This window comes from Primulina eburnea, chromosome 1 (genome assembly GCF_022965805.1).
Source record: "Primulina eburnea isolate SZY01 chromosome 1, ASM2296580v1, whole genome shotgun sequence".
NCBI classification, from domain to species: domain Eukaryota; kingdom Viridiplantae; phylum Streptophyta; class Magnoliopsida; order Lamiales; family Gesneriaceae; genus Primulina; species Primulina eburnea.
Window position 1 is genome coordinate 43,312,267 of NC_133101.1, and position 21,088 is coordinate 43,333,354.

Sequence of the window (21,088 nt, forward strand, 5' to 3'; positions counted from 1 at the left end):
TGTAGCTACTGGATCAGAGAAAAAAAATCGCACAAAATACGACCCAACCCAAAATGATGCTATGCATGTATAATTCTTTAGATCTAAACATGTAAATTGAAGCTCAATCAAGAACACAAGATGCAAGAATTGTACAGAAACTTCCCTGGTCTGTTCGAGATTTTGAAACCGATCGCCCGATAAATTCTTTCACGCTTGATAAATTCCACCGCCAGTAGATAAATTACCTGCACCATCATTCTCTGAGATTAACTCACTAACTAGATGAATAAAGCAAAAAAAATAAAGAGAACTAAAATAAAACAGAGGGAAAAACTAAAATAAAACACTGGGTTGCCTCCCAGCAAGCGCTAAATTTAGAGTCGATAGCCTGACTGTACTCCCTTGATTCAGTTGGGATCCTGCAGATCCACTGTGGTCGGCTCATCGGGTATGGCACCACCATGATAGACCTTAAGCCTATGTCCATTCACTTTGAAAGATCCGGTTGCCTCACTAGTGATCTCCACTGTCCCATATGGGAAAACTTGCGTGATGGTGTAAGGACCGGACCACCGAGAACGCAACTTACCTGGCATCAATTTCAGTCGAGAATTATATAATAATACCTGTTGGCCCACCAAAAATTCTCGACCGACAATGTTCTGATCATGCCAGCGTTTGGTTTTCTCCTTGTAAAGCTTGGTATTCTCGTACGCCTCCAACCTAAACTCATCCAATTCGTTTAGCTGCAGCACTCTCGCGTCACCTGTGGTTTTAGCATCAAAATTCAGAAATTTGGTGGCCCAATAAGCCTTATGCTCAAGTTCGACAGGTAGGTGACATGACTTTCCATACAACAATTTAAAAGGAGACATGCCAATGGGGGTTTTGAAAGCAGTGCGGTACGCCCAAAGTGCATCGTCGAGTTTTCTAGACCATTCTTTCCTCGAAGCACCGACAGTCTTCTCCAGAATGCGTTTAAGTTCTCGGTTCGAAACCTCGACTTGGCCACTAGTTTGGGGATGGTAAGGTGTGGCCACCTTATGTCGGACCCCATACTTAGCCAATAGACTGTCAAATTGACGATTACAAAAATGAGTACCACCATCGCTAATGATGGCCCTAGGTGTGCCAAAACGTGAGAAAATATTTTTCATAAGAAATTGAACAACAACCCTAGAGTCATTAGTTTTGCATGCAGTAGCCTCTACCCATTTAGACACGTAGTCCACAGCCACCAAAATGTACTTGTTCCCAAAAGAAACCGGGAACGGCCCCATGAAATCTATACCCCAAACATCAAATATCTCACATACCAAAATATTATTAAGAGGCATTTCATGTCGTCTAGAGATATTACCTGTACGCTGACAATTTGAACATTTTGTAACATACTCATGCGAATCCTTAAACAAAGTAGGCCAATAAAAACAAGACTGGAGGACTTTGGACGCAGTTCTAGTTGCCCCAAAGTGGCCTCCAGCCGGACCAGCATGACAATGAAACAAAATTTCACTTACCTCTTCCTGGGGTACACATCTACGGATTATACCGTCTGCACATATTCTAAACAAATAAGGGTCCTCCCACAAATAATATTTCAAATCAGAGAAAAATTTCTTCTTTTGTTGGTATGTAAAATGGGGAGGAATGAACTTACTTGATAGATAATTAACAAAATCGGCATACCATGGTAAACTGTCGATTGCAAAGAGTTGCTCGTCTGGGAAGTCATCACGAATAATTGCATTACCTGAACTTGGATTCTCCAAACGAGAAAGATGGTCTGCAACCTGGTTCTCTGTTCCCTTCCTATCGATGATGTCCAAATCGAATTCCTGCAAAAGAAGAATCCAACGAATTAGCCTTGGCTTTGCATCCTTTTTAGCCATCAAGTATTTCAAGGCGGAATGGTCAGTATGCACGACTACTTTGCTTCCTATGAGATACGATCTAAACTTATCAAGAGCAAAAACCACGGCAAGAAGCTCCTTCTCTGTAGTGGCATAGTTCAGTTGGGCGGCTGACAGTGTCATACTAGCATAGTAGATGACATGAATGCATTTATCCCGTTTTTGGCCCAACACTGCCCCTAGAGCTGTGTCACTTGCATCACACATCACCTCAAATGGCGACCCCCAATCAGGTGCTATCATCACTGGTGCGGTGATCAACTTCTCCTTCAGGACCTGAAATGCCTGCACACACTCATCAGAAAAATCAAATTTCACATCTTTTATCAGTAAATTGGTCAGTGGCTTAGAAATGCAGGAAAAATCTTTGATAAAACGTCTATAAAACCCTGCATGTCCTAAAAAACTACGCACTCCTCGGATGTTTGTTGGGGCGGGGAGTTTCTCTATCACTTCAATCTTAGCCTTATCGACCTCAATCCCCTTTTCAGAAATTTTGTGCCCCAACACTATCCCCTCTCTCACCATAAAATGGCATTTTTCCCAGTTCAGCACCAAATTTGACTCCTCACATCTCTCCAAAACTTTAGACAAATTAATCAAACAAGTATCGAATGAAGAGCCAAACACAGAAAAATCATCCATAAATATTTCAATGAAATCCTCAATCATATCATGGAAAATTGCCATCATGCATCGTTGGAAGGTCGCTGGTGCATTACATAGGCCGAATGGCATTCGTTTATATGCAAATGTCCCATAAGGACAAGTAAAAGTGGTTTTCTCCTGATCTTCAGGGTCGATAGGAATTTGCATATAACCTGAATAACCATCCAGGAAACAGTAAAAAGGATGTCCAGCTAACCTTTCCAACATTTGATCAATAAAAGGGAGGGGGAAGTGGTCTTTACGGGTGGCGTCATTAAGTTTCCTATAATCAATGCAGACACGCCACCCCGTAACAGTTCTGGTAGGAATTAATTCATTATTTTCATTCTTCACAACAGTGATCCCACCTTTTTTCGGAACAACTTGCACTGGACTAACCCACCTACTATCAGAAATTGGGTAAATAATACCTGCGTCCAGTAGCTTTATCACCTCTTTCTTCACCACCTCTTGCATAGCTGGGTTCAGACGTCTTTGAGGTTGGGTGGATGTCTTGTGGTCAGCCTCCATCAGAATTTTGTGCATGCACATGGAGGAGCTGATCCCCTTGATGTCCGCAATGCTCCAACCTATTGCTTTGATATTATCCCTCAGAACTCGCAGCAGCTTTTCTTCTTCCGTACCTGTCAAAGTAGAGGACACTATTACTGGCAGTTTATCACAATCAAGCAAAAACAAATATTTCAAATGAGAGGGAAGAGGTTTCATCTCTAAGATTGGGGCTTCTTCAATGGATGACCTTAAAGGTCTTGGGACATGCCCAAGCTCCCCAATCCTAGAGTTTACCGTTCTTGAAATCGGTCTGCCTGCTTCCAGATAATGCATGTATTCCTTCACATCCTCATTCTCCAACTCTCCTGAACATGAAACAGTCAAACAAATCTCCAAAGGATCTTCACCTATCAATTCCTGCAAACCATGCTCAACAAGCTCATCAGTAGCATCAATTCTAAAACAATCAGATGTATCATTAGGATATTTGATGGACTGAAAAACATTGAACACCACACTCTCATCATTCAATCTCAACACCAACTCACCCTTGTGTACATCTATCAGAGCTTTCCCAGTGGCTAAAAATGGTCTCCCTAAAATAAGAGGAATCTCACGATCCTCTTCCATGTCTAACACAACAAAGTCCACTGGGAAAATAAACTTGTCAACCTTTACTAACACATCCTCTACAATTCCCCTAGGAAATTTAATTGATCTATCAGCTAACTGTAGAGAAATTGTAGTTGGTTTCACTTCACCTATTCCTAGCTTCTCAAAACATGAATAAGGCATCAAATTTATGCTTGCACCTAAGTCACATAAAGCTTTAGCAAAAAATGAAGTTCCTATAGTGCAGGGAATAGAGAAACTACCTGGATCCTTAAGCTTTGGGGGTAATTTATTTTGTAAAATAGCAGAACATTCCTCCGAAAGCTTAACTGTCTCAAAGTCAACCAACTTCCTCTTGTTTGATAAAATCTCCTTAAGAAATTTAGCATAGGAGGGCATTTGAGCTAAAGCCTCTGCAAATGGAATATTTATGTGCAGCTTTTTGAAAATCTCAAGAAATTTTGAAAATTGAGTATCCAATTGCAGTTGCTTAGCTCTTTGGGGAAAGGGGAGTGAATTAATATCAATATTAGAGTTCGAGTTTAGAGACTTACCTTTCTCCCTTGCATCCTCAGGCTTTGGCTTGGCTGATTCCTTCTCCTTCACATCACTTCCACCATCAATTGCCTCTTGCTTAGTGGGAGACGTCACCGTGACTGCATTGACACCCTTAGGATTCTTTTCCGTGTCACTAGGTAGTGAACCCGGAGCTCGTGTAGCCATCTGTGTCGCTAACTGCCCTAGTTGAGTCTCCACTCTTTGCATCATGGCATCATGATTTTGCCATCTCATCTCATTCCCTGCTATGTACTTGGCGAGCATGTCCTCAAGATTAGACTTGCTATCCTGTGGCTTGAAACCAGGTGGCATAGAAGGTCCAGCACCTTGTGGAGGTTTAGGTGGTTGTTGAGGAGGCCTTTGCTGTGCAGGGTGCTGTGGAGGATTAAACTGTAATGGCACCACAGCATTCTCGGACTGTCTCCACCCGAAATTTGGATGATTCCTCCAGCCTGGATTATAGGAGAAACTGTATGGATTGTTTTGCTGACGCCCCTGGTTTCCCAAATAATTTACTGAATCCCCTCCAAAACACTGTATTTCCTCACAAGGCAGATCCGGCATGAATGGCATGTCACAAGATGGACCACCAACCATTTCAGCATTTCCTTGGATCTGATTCACTGACTTGACTGGTATTGACTTCTGCGCTTGTAACTGTGACATCTGATGTGTCAATCCATCAAGTTTTGCTGTAATCGCTGTCAAAGCATCCATCTCAAGGAATCCTACTTTCTTCTCCCTGCGGTTGTCTTGCCAACCCACATTGCTCTCGGCCATATTAGATATGATTTCGAGCGCTGCGGTTGGCGTTTTCCTATATAGACTCCCATTTGCTGCCGCATCAAGCATAGATCTCACAGAAGGATCTACCCCATAGTAAAATGTCTCCACCTGTTGGCCTACTGAAAAACCATGTCTCGGGCACATTCTCAACATCTTTTTAAACCTCGCCCATGCTGAATTCAGTGATTCCCCATCTCTCTGTCTAAATGAAGTGATTTCATTTCGCAGTTGTGTAATCTTAGTAGGGGGAAAATACCTGTGCATGAAGAACTCAACTAGCCCATCCCAAGTAGTGATAGAACCAGCTGGAAGGTCGCGAAGCCACTCCATAGCTTCTCCTTGCAAGGAGAATGGAAATAGTCTGAGTCGAATGGCATCAGTACTCACCCCATTGCACTTAATCGTATCACAGATTGACAGAAAATTCTCCAGATGTGCATTGGGGTCTTCAGATGGTGCTCCACCAAACTTTACTTGCATTTGAATCATTTGGATGATGCCTGGCTTTAGCTCGAATGAGTTTGCCTGAATCGTAGGGCGGATGATACTAGACCCAAAACCTCCAAATGCTGGCCGATGAAGTTCCATCAACGTGCGTTCATCCTCTTCTCCGGCCATTCTCTCAACTTCTGGTTTATGATCTATTTCAGATTCTGCTTCAGATTCAAATTCCAGAGTCAAGTTGTTGTTCCTTCGGGCTCTGCGGATACTGCGGAGAGTGCTTTCAATCTCAAGATCAAGTGGCACTAGATTCCTGACGTCTTGAGCACGGCTCATATAACACGAGCTAACCCCTGAAATCAAAAATTTAAGTGCACGATTTAAGCTCCAAGAGAAAATAAGTAGAATAAACAAAGGTAATTAAAATGCCAAAGAAAAGAATAACTGAAAAATTTAAAACTAAGAATAAAAGCCTAGTCTCAAACAAATAATTTATCCTAATATTAAATAAATAGTCCCCGGCAACGGCGCCAAAAACTTGGCCGACGATTTCGGTTGGGAATAATTCTAGCAAGCGAACTAGGTCAAGTTATAGTAATTGGACAGACGTCCAAGTATCGATCCCACAGAGACTATTATTTAATTACTAAGATTCGATTATTTTATTTAATCTAGGCGAACAATAAAGAGTGATTGTTTTGTAAGATGTAACGAATTAAATTAAACCAAGCTATGCTAAATTAATGACTAAGAGCAAATTTCAGAGAAGCTTGGAACTTGGGGATTTTTAAATTTAAATAAAATGACCGGGACACACAACGGTAACAAACTCAGATTTTATCACGCACTGGAACAATTTAACCACAGATTATTCGCTGTCACGATGCAATTCCCTAATTTAATTATAAATCCATTTCTAGAATTTATAATCCTATTTTCATTTAACAGTCCAATTATTTTTAATTGAATTTAATTAAACAAAAACGCATTTATCCACGAAGAATTACAGCTGTCGCCTAAAATCGCACACTGAAACCGAATACTATTTCTAGTCGGTTTAACCGCGTGTTGATTAATATTTTTGAAGCTAAATTTAACCAATTCTCTTTCGAGTCAAGATTAAACAACAAACATGCAAATAATTGGCCAAATTAAAAGCACGAAATTTATACAAATATTAATCAATAACATAGAACAATTTTATAAATCAAACACTTCAATGAATAACAAAAATCAGTCGTTTGTTCCTATCGTGGTCCCGATCACAAAAGAAAACTACTCCATAAATTCAAAACCAAAATCAAATTTAATAATTGAATTCATGAATAAAAAGCTAGAAAATTAAAAGAGACGAGAAAATCTCAGCGATGGCGCGCAGATATGCGTGTGAAGCGCGTCGTTTTCTCCCTCGATTTTCTCTCCGAGCCGTTGCCTTCTTTCACAAGTATGAAATTCCTCTCCAAAAACTCCAAAGTCGGCCGCCCTCTCGAAATTCAACCCCCAATTTTGTTTTGTCTTTTTCCTTTTTATTCTTCTTCCAAATCTCGAGCAAATCTTCGCCAAATTCATCATCCGATATCATGGACACGGACCCCGTATCAGCCTCCGGAGTGGGGTCCGTGTAGCTTCTGTAATTTGACTTTCTCTTGTGAAGACGGACACGGACCCCGTGTATGGGTCCGTCCAGAGGTCCGTCTAGCTTCTGTAATTTGGATTCTCGGACTTTGAGGGACACGGACCCCGTTCAGGGGTCCGGATATAGATCCGTGTAGCTTCTGTAAATGCAATCTTGGTAACTGAATGGCACGGACCTGTCTCCGGGGTCCGTGTCCGGGTCCGTGTCTCTTCGGCAAAATTCTTCTTTTGTGGTTGAATGACACGGACCCTTACACGGGATCCGTGTAAGGGTCTGTGTATTGGTTCATGCTTTCTTCCTATTCTTCCGGTTATTTCTGACGTGGCATTGCAGAGTTTGACATTTCTTTCACTTCTTTGGCTTTTCTCCTCTTTTGGTCAAACCTACAATCAGCAAAAAATGAAACGAAATAAGCGCCAAACTCGGGGTAAAAAGATGCCAAATAAGCACGAATACGACAAAATAATATCCCTAAAGTACTATATAATTCGTGCTTATCAACAGCCCATACTATAATCTCTCAGAAACCACTCATAAATAAATAAAAGTCATAAAAATATTCTTAACATAACTTAAAATCATAAATCATAACTAGTGCGGAAAACAAGCGTCGGTCCTCGGGTTATGTGCACCTTCAGTCTAGTCAGATCAACCATCAAGACCTCCAAAAATATAATCATCATAATCACCTGCATCAATCACACCTAGTGGGTCTAAAGACTCAACACGTCATATCTTTGATAACAAATACTACATATACAGATAACAAACAACAGTGAAAATTACTTGTACTTAAAATAACATTTTCATGAAGATGCATAAACTTAAACTTAAACATTTTCGTAAACATTTTAATGATGCATAAAAAAATTTTCAAAAGACATAACATATCAATTAAACATATTCATATTCATATTAATGTTCGTATTCATGTTCGTGTTTGTTGAATTCAGATCGTGATTGTGACTCGTATTCTTGATCGTATTGGGCGATGGATCCATCTAAATAAAACCACGGTACTGGGCGGCGGGGACACCAGCAATACTCTCAACGGTCAACTGGGACTTGGCCAACGTATTAACATATTCGTATTCGTATTCGTATTCGTATCCGTATCCAAGGAAATACGATCGTCGGGCTCCCACTAGGACCATAACCCTCATGATATTTCCAACATATTTAGTAGTCACAATCCCTTCACATCCTTCAACATGTCATATTTCCATCACTTAATAAAAACATGCGTAATATCATTTTATTTTGGAACCAAGCATGCAACATATCTTTTAAATGTCTAAATTAACCCTTAAAATAATAGACATTTAAAAATCATAACTTAACATATTAAAATCATAAATATCCATAAAAAATTTTAAAATTGGCATATTAACATATAAATCGTAAACATTTAAAATAAACATTTTGATGTAAAAATCCATTAACGTATAAAAGTCCATAATCATTTTAAAATAACATTTTGGCATATGAAATCATAAAAGCATCCATAAACATTTAAAATAATCATGTTAGCATATAAAACAGCCTTCAGGACACTGCCATGACGTTTACTAATTTCTAGGTGCAAAATGATAGTTTTACCCCTAGAAGTAAAATTTCTCATTTTTGACATTTTCTTAATTCCATTGACTCTAATATGTCCCAAATAATTATTTAAGCCTACATGAATTTTCTCATATTTTTATTTAGCATAAATCGATGACTTTTAAAGTAATCTTTAAATCTAACATATTAATGCTTTTTACTCCCGAATTAAGCCAAACCTTAACATAAATTTCCCAAATTAAAAACTTAAACTTTTAATAATTATTTAAGCTAAAACCTAATTTTTCCATAATTTTTATAAAGCTTAAAACTAGGCGTTTCAATTAACTCGTTAATTAGCGTTACATGCCCCGATTAAATCCCAAATAAATCCAAAACTCGTTATTTTGAACCCAAAATTTTAACATAACCTTTTTATGATTTATTCTACCCTTCCAAGTCATGAGCCACACTCGTGGACCCATTGATTCAATTTTAGCTTCTAAAATCTCGTTTTTGACCCATTAGCGAACACACCGAGCCATCTCTTAATTTACTCGAGCCACGCCCGAGCCACCTTGAGACAAACCCGAGCCAACACACCTAGGGACCCTATTGTGCAATCCCAGCCCATAAAACCGGCCTGTCCCGCTCAAAAACATGCTGGACTGAAGGCCCAATTGCATGCTTGTGTGCGTGTGTTAGTGTCTTTGAGCAAAAGAGTTCCTAACTAGTCTAGGACTTCTCCCAACCCTTAACCACCGAACCCTCCTAACCCTGAACATCCCTGGACCATGCCCAGACTCAACCCTGACCAACCCTTACATTGGAACCAGCGCACAAAGCACCTGAACCAGAAGACACAAGCTGCGTGTTCTCCCTTGCTCCTTCACGGTTTGAACTCTTGGTTCGAGCCAGCAGCGACCCAGTCGCCCTAGCCCCTATCCCGACCCCTGCCCATGATACTTGGACCCTAATGGACCTACCCAGCTCGCCCTTAGCCCCGCTGCAGCCCCCTCCCGAAACCCAGCAAAGCACAACGCATATATGGGGGAGAGTCCCACCTCACGTGGACTCTTCCCCAGCCGCCTCCCTCGACCCTAGCCCCCTTAGGACCCTACCTAGCCTTTGAACCTGACCCTGGCCAAGCCCCCAACCAGCCCTAGCCAGCCCCGTGACCCCATGCATCATTTACCCTTCAACCGATCACATATGCTACCAATATCATCAATTTGGTTTCCAGCCTTTATTACTTACGTTTACAGCTTATTGGGTGTGTTTCAATGACCCTAAACTTGTGTAAAACATGACCCTAACACATCCTAATCATGGCAGCCCCTTAGATACATGTTTTTCATGATTTTTGGATCAAAACCCATGCTTTAAAAATCACCCTAGATGCATGTACGAAATATATCAAGGTTTTGCTTGTTTTTCATGCAATTTCAAACAAAAATAAATAATATGATGTGATGATGAGTAAAAGGAGAATATGGCGTGTCTTTGCGTATTTTATGCACGGAAAAACGTTGACGAGTACGAAACGGCGACGAGGAGACGACGGCTTGAAACCCTTGTAAATTTTCAACTTTTTCCTTCAATTTATTGTGTGTGCCGTGTAGTATTCTGATGGGGAGAGTTTTAATTGTGTAAAAGAAGTGGGCGTGTGTTATGAAAAGGGTTTGGGTGGGTTTTGAATATTAAATACTTAATTAAGTTACTAATTAAGCTTAGGCACATTAGGTAGATTAATTAGGCCCATTAGTGCTTAATTAGAATTTAACAAAAATATTAAAAATAATGCTGTTTTATAAAGTTTGTGAATTTAATAGCCTGGATGTCAAAAAGCTCGTATTTTAGTTGAAAAACCCGCACAGATAAATTTTACGTCCCGGCGTATAAATCACCTCAAAAACCCCTTATTTTTTCAAAAAGCATCTCCCAAATTTTAAATAATTAAAAACAACTATTTAATAAAAATCATTTTCTATTTTTCAGTCATCGGTCTCCGTTCCTCGATCGCAACTCGAATAACCTTTAAAAATACATTTTAATACAACCATGTAGAAAATATAATTTAAACATATAAATATGCACGACAAAATTAATAAATGCAATTAAAACATTTAATTAAAATACAAAGAATTTAATAACTAAAATTCATGTGGTTCGCGTGAACCTTTAAATTTTTGGGGCATTACAATCTTCCCCCCTTAAATTGAATTTCGTCCTCGAAATTCGCTTATCCTTAATAACCCAAGGTTTAGACTTAGTTCTACCATCCCAAAAATCCACACTTCCGCTGCGCTAAAACGTAAATTCTAAATGTCCTTACGTTTCCTTGATCCCAATTAAAATTTTTCTTCTAAATCCTTATTTGCAACTCGCAACTTAAAAAGACCCATAATGACTTAATGCTGTTACTATTATAACCTCGAATTTCAACTTTTCTTAAAATTCCCAATAAAAAAATATGGCTGACCATATTTATCGTATATTACTTTCCTTATTTTATACCCAAAATATTCATCAACTTATCATATTTCAACCTTAAAATCCCAAACGCATCCGCTAACACTTAGATTTTTCAAGCTTAGTATTGATTCATCCTTAAAAACCCATTATCCACATTCCTTATAACACTATAACCAAGAAATCCCAAAGTTCAAAATATTCTTAAGAGTCTAAATCATCAAAATTCTTACCATATAACATATTCAATTCACACTTATTGCTAAACTAATCCCCAAATTCCTTAATTAACCCATAAATTTTTGGCATTCATAATTTTCTTCTACAGATTTCCCATAGCATAATTTCGATAAATTTAAACTTATTTACCCAAAATCACTTTCTATAACCAATCTTACCTTTTGTCAAAACTTAAAATCCCAATTTATACATTTCCATACTCCCAAAGTCGTTGTAAATCCTCGAGTCATTATTTCTTATGAGTAATTCCCAAAAATTATTTCGACTAGTAACAATGAATCAAAAAAATACTTTCTTAAAAATTATACGTGTCCCAAAAACATTCATAATATTCACGATTAACTTATAGCCAAAAAAATTAAACTTCAATACTAAAACCCAAAATCAGCATAGTCCAATTCCACCACGAAGTCAACATGCGTTGAAATCAAATAATTTCTTAGTTTATAACGTATCACGTATAAAAATTCAAAAGCATATAAATCATATATCCTCATAATGCTACTAAACATGTGACATAAACATATAATTCAAGTAGTCATGAAGGTAACAATTTATAAATCATATAAAATATGTAAACTTACAATTTGAGGCTTGACGACTGATCTTTCCGGCGCTGATGGTGGCACAACCCTTTACAGAACAATTGCTCTGATACCAACTGAAACGCCTGCTTATTCGTTTTCTTAAAAAGTACTAGAATTTTTTTTTAAAACCTCCCTAGCATCGGCCGAACCACCAAAAATTTCATAAAATATTTTGTACATCATTTTAAAATAAAACAACCAACTATTTATTTGAGAAATACAGCCCATACTATAATCTCTCAGAAACCACTCATAAATAAATAAAAGTCATAAAAATATTCTTAACATAACTTAAAATCATAAATCATAACTAGTGCGGAAAACAAGCGTCGGTCCTCGGGTTATGTGCACCTTCAGTCTAGTCAGATCAACCATCAAGACCTCCAAAAATATAATCATCATAATCACCTGCATCAATCACACCTAGTGGGTCTAAAGACTCAACCCGTCATATCTTTGATAACAAATACTACATATACAGATAACAAACAACAGTGAAAATTACTTGTACTTAAAATAACATTTTCATGAAGATGCATAAACTTAAACTTAAACATTTTCGTAAACATTTTAATGATGCATAAAAAAATTTTCAAAAGACATAACATATCAATTAAACATATTCATATTCATATTAATGTTCGTATTCATGTTCGTGTTTGTTGAATTCAGATCGTGATTGTGACTCGTATTCTTGATCGTATTGGGCGATGGATCCATCTAAATAAAACCACGGTACTGGGCGGCGGGGACACCAGCAATACTCTCAACGGTCAACTGGGACTTGGCCAACGTATTAACATATTCGTATTCGTATTCGTATTCGTATCCGTATCCAAGGAAATACGATCGTCGGACTCCCACTAGGACCATAACCCTCATGATATTTCCAACATATTTAGTAGTCACAATCCCTTCACATCCTTCAACATGTCATATTTCCATCACTTAATAAAAACATGCGTAATATCATTTTATTTTGGAACCAAGCATGCAACATATCTTTTAAATGTCTAAATTAACCCTTAAAATAATAGACATTTAAAAATCATAACTTAACATATTAAAATCATAAATATCCATAAAAAATTTTAAAATTGGCATATTAACATATAAATCGTAAACATTTAAAATAAACATTTTGATGTAAAAATCCATTAACGTATAAAAGTCCATAATCATTTTAAAATAACATTTTGGCATATGAAATCATAAAAGCATCCATAAACATTTAAAATAATCATGTTAGCATATAAAACAGCCTTCAGGACACTGCCATGACGTTTACTAATTTCTAGGTGCAAAATGATAGTTTTACCCCTAGAAGTAAAATTTCTCATTTTTGACATTTTCTTAATTCCATTGACTCTAATATGTCCCAAATAATTATTTAAGCCTACATGAATTTTCTCATATTTTTATTTAGCATAAATCGATGACTTTTAAAGTAATCTTTAAATCTAACATATTAATGCTTTTTACTCCCGAATTAAGCCAAACCTTAACATAAATTTCCCAAATTAAAAACTTAAACTTTTAATAATTATTTAAGCTAAAACCTAATTTTTCCATAATTTTTATAAAGCTTAAAACTAGGCGTTTCAATTAACTCGTTAATTAGCGTTACATGCCCCGATTAAATCCCAAATAAATCCAAAACTCGTTATTTTGAACCCAAAATTTTAACATAACCTTTTTATGATTTATTCTACCCTTCCAAGTCATGAGCCACACTCGTGGACCCATTGATTCAATTTTAGCTTCTAAAATCTCGTTTTTGACCCATTAGCGAACACACCGAGCCATCTCTTAATTTACTCGAGCCACGCCCGAGCCACCTTGAGACAAACCCGAGCCAACACACCTAGGGACCCTATTGTGCAATCCCAGCCCATAAAACCGGCCTGTCCCGCTCAAAAACATGCTGGACTGAAGGCCCAATTGCATGCTTGTGTGCGTGTGTTAGTGTCTTTGAGCAAAAGAGTTCCTAACTAGTCTAGGACTTCTCCCAACCCTTAACCACCGAACCCTCCTAACCCTGAACATCCCTGGACCATGCCCAGACTCAACCCTGACCAACCCTTACATTGGAACCAGCGCACAAAGCACCTGAACCAGAAGACACAAGCTGCGTGTTCTCCCTTGCTCCTTCACGGTTTGAACTCTTGGTTCGAGCCAGCAGCGACCCAGTCGCCCTAGCCCCTATCCCGACCCCTGCCCATGATACTTGGACCCTAATGGACCTACCCAGCTCGCCCTTAGCCCCGCTGCAGCCCCCTCCCGAAACCCAGCAAAGCACAACGCATATATGGGGGAGAGTCCCACCTCACGTGGACTCTTCCCCAGCCGCCTCCCTCGACCCTAGCCCCCTTAGGACCCTACCTAGCCTTTGAACCTGACCCTGGCCAAGCCCCCAACCAGCCCTAGCCAGCCCCGTGACCCCATGCATCATTTACCCTTCAACCGATCACATATGCTACCAATATCATCAATTTGGTTTCCAGCCTTTATTACTTACGTTTACAGCTTATTGGGTGTGTTTCAATGACCCTAAACTTGTGTAAAACATGACCCTAACACATCCTAATCATGGCAGCCCCTTAGATACATGTTTTTCATGATTTTTGGATCAAAACCCATGCTTTAAAAATCACCCTAGATGCATGTACGAAATATATCAAGGTTTTGCTTGTTTTTCATGCAATTTCAAACAAAAATAAATAATATGATGTGATGATGAGTAAAAGGAGAATATGGCGTGTCTTTGCGTATTTTATGCACGGAAAAACGTTGACGAGTACGAAACGGCGACGAGGAGACGACGGCTTGAAACCCTTGTAAATTTTCAACTTTTTCCTTCAATTTATTGTGTGTGCCGTGTAGTATTCTGATGGGGAGAGTTTTAATTGTGTAAAAGAAGTGGGCGTGTGTTATGAAAAGGGTTTGGGTGGGTTTTGAATATTAAATACTTAATTAAGTTACTAATTAAGCTTAGGCACATTAGGTAGATTAATTAGGCCCATTAGTGCTTAATTAGAATTTAACAAAAATATTAAAAATAATGCTGTTTTATAAAGTTTGTGAATTTAATAGCCTGGATGTCAAAAAGCTCGTATTTTAGTTGAAAAACCCGCACAGATAAATTTTACGTCCCGGCGTATAAATCACCTCAAAAACCCCTTATTTTTTCAAAAAGCATCTCCCAAATTTTAAATAATTAAAAACAACTATTTAATAAAAATCATTTTCTATTTTTCAGTCATCGGTCTCCGTTCCTCGATCGCAACTCGAATAACCTTTAAAAATACATTTTAATACAACCATGTAGAAAATATAATTTAAACATATAAATATGCACGACAAAATTAATAAATGCAATTAAAACATTTAATTAAAATACAAAGAATTTAATAACTAAAATTCATGTGGTTCGCGTGAACCTTTAAATTTTTGGGGCATTACAATCTTCCCCCCTTAAATTGAATTTCGTCCTCGAAATTCGCTTATCCTTAATAACCCAAGGTTTAGACTTAGTTCTACCATCCCAAAAATCCACACTTCCGCTGCGCTAAAACGTAAATTCTAAATGTCCTTACGTTTCCTTGATCCCAATTAAAATTTTTCTTCTAAATCCTTATTTGCAACTCGCAACTTAAAAAGACCCATAATGACTTAATGCTGTTACTATTATAACCTCGAATTTCAACTTTTCTTAAAATTCCCAATAAAAAAATATGGCTGACCATATTTATCGTATATTACTTTCCTTATTTTATACCCAAAATATTCATCAACTTATCATATTTCAACCTTAAAATCCCAAACGCATCCGCTAACACTTAGATTTTTCAAGCTTAGTATTGATTCATCCTTAAAAACCCATTATCCACATTCCTTATAACACTATAACCAAGAAATCCCAAAGTTCAAAATATTCTTAAGAGTCTAAATCATCAAAATTCTTACCATATAACATATTCAATTCACACTTATTGCTAAACTAATCCCCAAATTCCTTAATTAACCCATAAATTTTTGGCATTCATAATTTTCTTCTACAGATTTCCCATAGCATAATTTCGATAAATTTAAACTTATTTACCCAAAATCACTTTCTATAACCAATCTTACCTTTTGTCAAAACTTAAAATCCCAATTTATACATTTCCATACTCCCAAAGTCGTTGTAAATCCTCGAGTCATTATTTCTTATGAGTAATTCCCAAAAATTATTTCGACTAGTAACAATGAATCAAAAAAATACTTTCTTAAAAATTATACGTGTCCCAAAAACATTCATAATATTCACGATTAACTTATAGCCAAAAAAATTAAACTTCAATACTAAAACCCAAAATCAGCATAGTCCAATTCCACCACGAAGTCAACATGCGTTGAAATCAAATAATTTCTTAGTTTATAACGTATCACGTATAAAAATTCAAAAGCATATAAATCATATATCCTCATAATGCTACTAAACATGTGACATAAACATATAATTCAAGTAGTCATGAAGGTAACAATTTATAAATCATATAAAATATGTAAACTTACAATTTGAGGCTTGACGACTGATCTTTCCGGCGCTGATGGTGGCACAACCCTTTACAGAACAATTGCTCTGATACCAACTGAAACGCCTGCTTATTCGTTTTCTTAAAAAGTACTAGAATTTTTTTTTAAAACCTCCCTAGCATCGGCCGAACCACCAAAAATTTCATAAAATATTTTGTACATCATTTTAAAATAAAACAACCAACTATTTATTTGAGAAATACAGCCCATACTATAATCTCTCAGAAACCACTCATAAATAAATAAAAGTCATAAAAATATTCTTAACATAACTTAAAATCATAAATCATAACTAGTGCGGAAAACAAGCGTCGGTCCTCGGGTTATGTGCACCTTCAGTCTAGTCAGATCAACCATCAAGACCTCCAAAAATATAATCATCATAATCACCTGCATCAATCACACCTAGTGGGTCTAAAGACTCAACCCGTCATATCTTTGATAACAAATACTACATATACAGATAACAAACAACAGTGAAAATTACTTGTACTTAAAATAACATTTTCATGAAGATGCATAAACTTAAACTTAAACATTTTCGTAAACATTTTAATGATGCATAAAAAAATTTTCAAAAGACATAACATATCAATTAAACATATTCATATTCATATTAATGTTCGTATTCATGTTCGTGTTTGTTGAATTCAGATCGTGATTGTGACTCGTATTCTTGATCGTATTGGGCGATGGATCCATCTAAATAAAACCACGGTACTGGGCGGCGGGGACACCAGCAATACTCTCAACGGTCAACTGGGACTTGGCCAACGTATTAACATATTCGTATTCGTATTCGTATTCGTATCCGTATCCAAGGAAATACGATCGTCGGGCTCCCACTAGGACCATAACCCTCATGATATTTCCAACATATTTAGTAGTCACAATCCCTTCACATCCTTCAACATGTCATATTTCCATCACTTAATAAAAACATGCGTAATATCATTTTATTTTGGAACCAAGCATGCAACATATCTTTTAAATGTCTAAATTAACCCTTAAAATAATAGACATTTAAAAATCATAACTTAACATATTAAAATCATAAATATCCATAAAAAATTTTAAAATTGGCATATTAACATATAAATCGTAAACATTTAAAATAAACATTTTGATGTAAAAATCCATTAACGTATAAAAGTCCATAATCATTTTAAAATAACATTTTGGCATATGAAATCATAAAAGCATCCATAAACATTTAAAATAATCATGTTAGCATATAAAACAGCCTTCAGGACACTGCCATGACGTTTACTAATTTCTAGGTGCAAAATGATAGTTTTACCCCTAGAAGTAAAATTTCTCATTTTTGACATTTTCTTAATTCCATTGACTCTAATATGTCCCAAATAATTATTTAAGCCTACATGAATTTTCTCATATTTTTATTTAGCATAAATCGATGACTTTTAAAGTAATCTTTAAATCTAACATATTAATGCTTTTTACTCCCGAATTAAGCCAAACCTTAACATAAATTTCCCAAATTAAAAACTTAAACTTTTAATAATTATTTAAGCTAAAACCTAATTTTTCCATAATTTTTATAAAGCTTAAAACTAGGCGTTTCAATTAACTCGTTAATTAGCGTTACATGCCCCGATTAAATCCCAAATAAATCCAAAACTCGTTATTTTGAACCCAAAATTTTAACATAACCTTTTTATGATTTATTCTACCCTTCCAAGTCATGAGCCACACTCGTGGACCCATTGATTCAATTTTAGCTTCTAAAATCTCGTTTTTGACCCATTAGCGAACACACCGAGCCATCTCTTAATTTACTCGAGCCACGCCCGAGCCACCTTGAGACAAACCCGAGCCAACACACCTAGGGACCCTATTGTGCAATCCCAGCCCATAAAACCGGCCTGTCCCGCTCAAAAACATGCTGGACTGAAGGCCCAATTGCATGCTTGTGTGCGTGTGTTAGTGTCTTTGAGCAAAAGAGTTCCTAACTAGTCTAGGACTTCTCCCAACCCTTAACCACCGAACCCTCCTAACCCTGAACATCCCTGGACCATGCCCAGACTCAACCCTGACCAACCCTTACATTGGAACCAGCGCACAAAGCACCTGAACCAGAAGACACAAGCTGCGTGTTCTCCCTTGCTCCTTCACGGTTTGAACTCTTGGTTCGAGCCAGCAGCGACCCAGTCGCCCTAGCCCCTATCCCGACCCCTGCCCATGATACTTGGACCCTAATGGACCTACCCAGCTCGCCCTTAGCCCCGCTGCAGCCCCCTCCCGAAACCCAGCAAAGCACAACGCATATATGGGGGAGAGTCCCACCTCACGTGGACTCTTCCCCAGCCGCCTCCCTCGACCCTAGCCCCCTTAGGACCCTACCTAGCCTTTGAACCTGACCCTGGCCAAGCCCCCAACCAGCCCTAGCCAGCCCCGTGACCCCATGCATCATTTACCCTTCAACCGATCACATATGCTACCAATATCATCAATTTGGTTTCCAGCTTTTATTACTTATGTTTGCAGCTTATTGGATGTGTTTCAATGACCCTAAACTTGTGTAAAACATGACCCTAACACATCCTAATCATGGCAGCCCCTTAGATACATGTTTTTCATCATTTTTGGATCAAAACCCATGCTTTAAAAATCACCCTAGATGCATGTACGAAATATGTCAAGGTTTTGCTTGTTTTTCATGCAATTTCAAACAAAAATAAATAATATGATGTGATGATGAGTAAAAGTAGAATATGGCGTGCCTTTACGTATTTTACGCACGGAAAAACGTGGACGATTGCGAAGAACGGCGACGAGGAGACGACGGCTTGAAACCCTTGCAAATTTTCAACTTTTTCCTTCAATTTATTGTGTGTGCCGTGTAGTATTCTGATGAGGAGAGTTTTAATTGTGTAAAAGAAGTGGGCGTGTGTTATGAAAAGGGTTTGGGTGGGTTTTGAATATTAAATACTTAATTAATTTATAATTAAGCTTAGGACCATTAGGTAGATTAATTAGGCCCATTAGTGCTTAATTAGAATTTAATTAAAATATTAAAAATAATTTTGTTTTATAAAGTTTGTGAATTTATTAGCCGGGTTGCCAAAAAGCTCGTATTTTAGTTGAAAAACCCGCACCGATAATTTTTTTCAAAAAGCATCTCCCAAATTTTAAATAATTAAAAACAACTATTTAATAAAAATCATTTTCTATTTTTCAGTCATCGGTCTCCGTTCCTCGATCGCAACTCGAATAACCTTTAAAAATACATTTTAATGCAACCATGTAGAAAATATAATTTAAACATATAAATATGAACGACAAAATTAATTAATGCAATTAAAACATTTAATTAAAATACAAAGAAATTAATAACTAAAATGCATGTGGTTCGCTTGGACCTTTAAATTTTCGGGGTATTACATGTAAACCCTTCAGGTTGAGACATGTAAATCTCTTCCTTAATATCCCCATTAAGAAAGGCTGTCTTGACATCCATCTGCCATATCTCACAGTATGGCTAGCAATATCCTTAACGACTTGAACATTGCAACTGACGAAAAGGTTTCCTCAAAATCAACTCCTTGTCTTTGAGTATATCCTTTTGTCACCAATCGCACCTTGAAGGTCAATACCTTCCCATCCGCCCCAAGTTTCCTCTTTTAAATCCATTTACATCCTATGGTAACAATTCCCTCAGGTGGATCCAGGAGATTCCACACTTGGTTCGAATACATGGAATTCATCTCAGATTCCATAGCTTCAAGCCACTTTGATGAATCGACATCAGATAACGCTTCCTTGAAGGTCCTTGGATCACAATCATGGTTAGGCTCATCATGGCCCTCTTCAAGAAGCAGACCATACCTCATAGGTGGTCTCGAGACTCTCTCGGATCTTCTAGGAGCTTGTATCTCCACTCTTGGCTCTTCGGGTGTGGGTTCTTCAATTGTGGGTGTCTCTCTAATCTTTTCGAGTTCCATCATCTCCCCTTTTCTATCCAATAAAAATTCCTTTTTCAAAAAGGTTGCATTCCTAGAAACAAACAGTTTTGTTTCTTGGGGATGATAGAAATAGTATCTAACTGAATTTCTTGGATATCCCACAAAGTAACATAAAATGGATCGATTATCCAATTTATCTCCCACTACCTGCTTCACATAAGCAGGACACCCTCATATTCTAATATAAGAATATTTGGGAGGCTTATCCATCAATATCTCATATGGTGTCTTATCAACTGCCTTTGAATGGGTATTGTTCAACAACAGTGCCGTTGTCTCAAGCGCATAACCCCAAAAGGATGGCGGCAACCCCGTGAACTGAACCACATCATAGACCGAACCATGTCCATCAAAGTCCGGTTACGACGCTCCGAAACACCATTCAACTGTGGTGTAGCGGGCGGATTCCACTGTGAGAGAATCCCATTCTCCCTAAGATACTCTTGGAAGTTGGCACTCAAGTACTCACCATCTCGATCCGATCGAAGTGCCTTGATGCTTCGTCCCAACTATTTCTCTACTTCACTTTTCTTTTGCACGTCGAACATACTTACTTGGCATTGAGGGATTCGTTGGATCTCGCTTGGGGCCACA

General features: G+C 37.6%; 1 protein-coding gene across 1 annotated transcript; it reads right to left on the reverse strand.

Annotated features, from left to right (window-relative positions):
* LOC140829983 (uncharacterized) lies at positions 1-5,511 on the reverse strand. The gene has a single exon (XM_073193267.1). It carries the CDS (start codon positions 5,499-5,501, stop codon positions 390-392), a length of 5,112 nt encoding a protein of 1,703 aa, XP_073049368.1. The 5' UTR covers positions 5,502-5,511; the 3' UTR covers positions 1-389.
* Between the last annotated feature and the right edge of the window lie 15,577 nt (positions 5,512-21,088).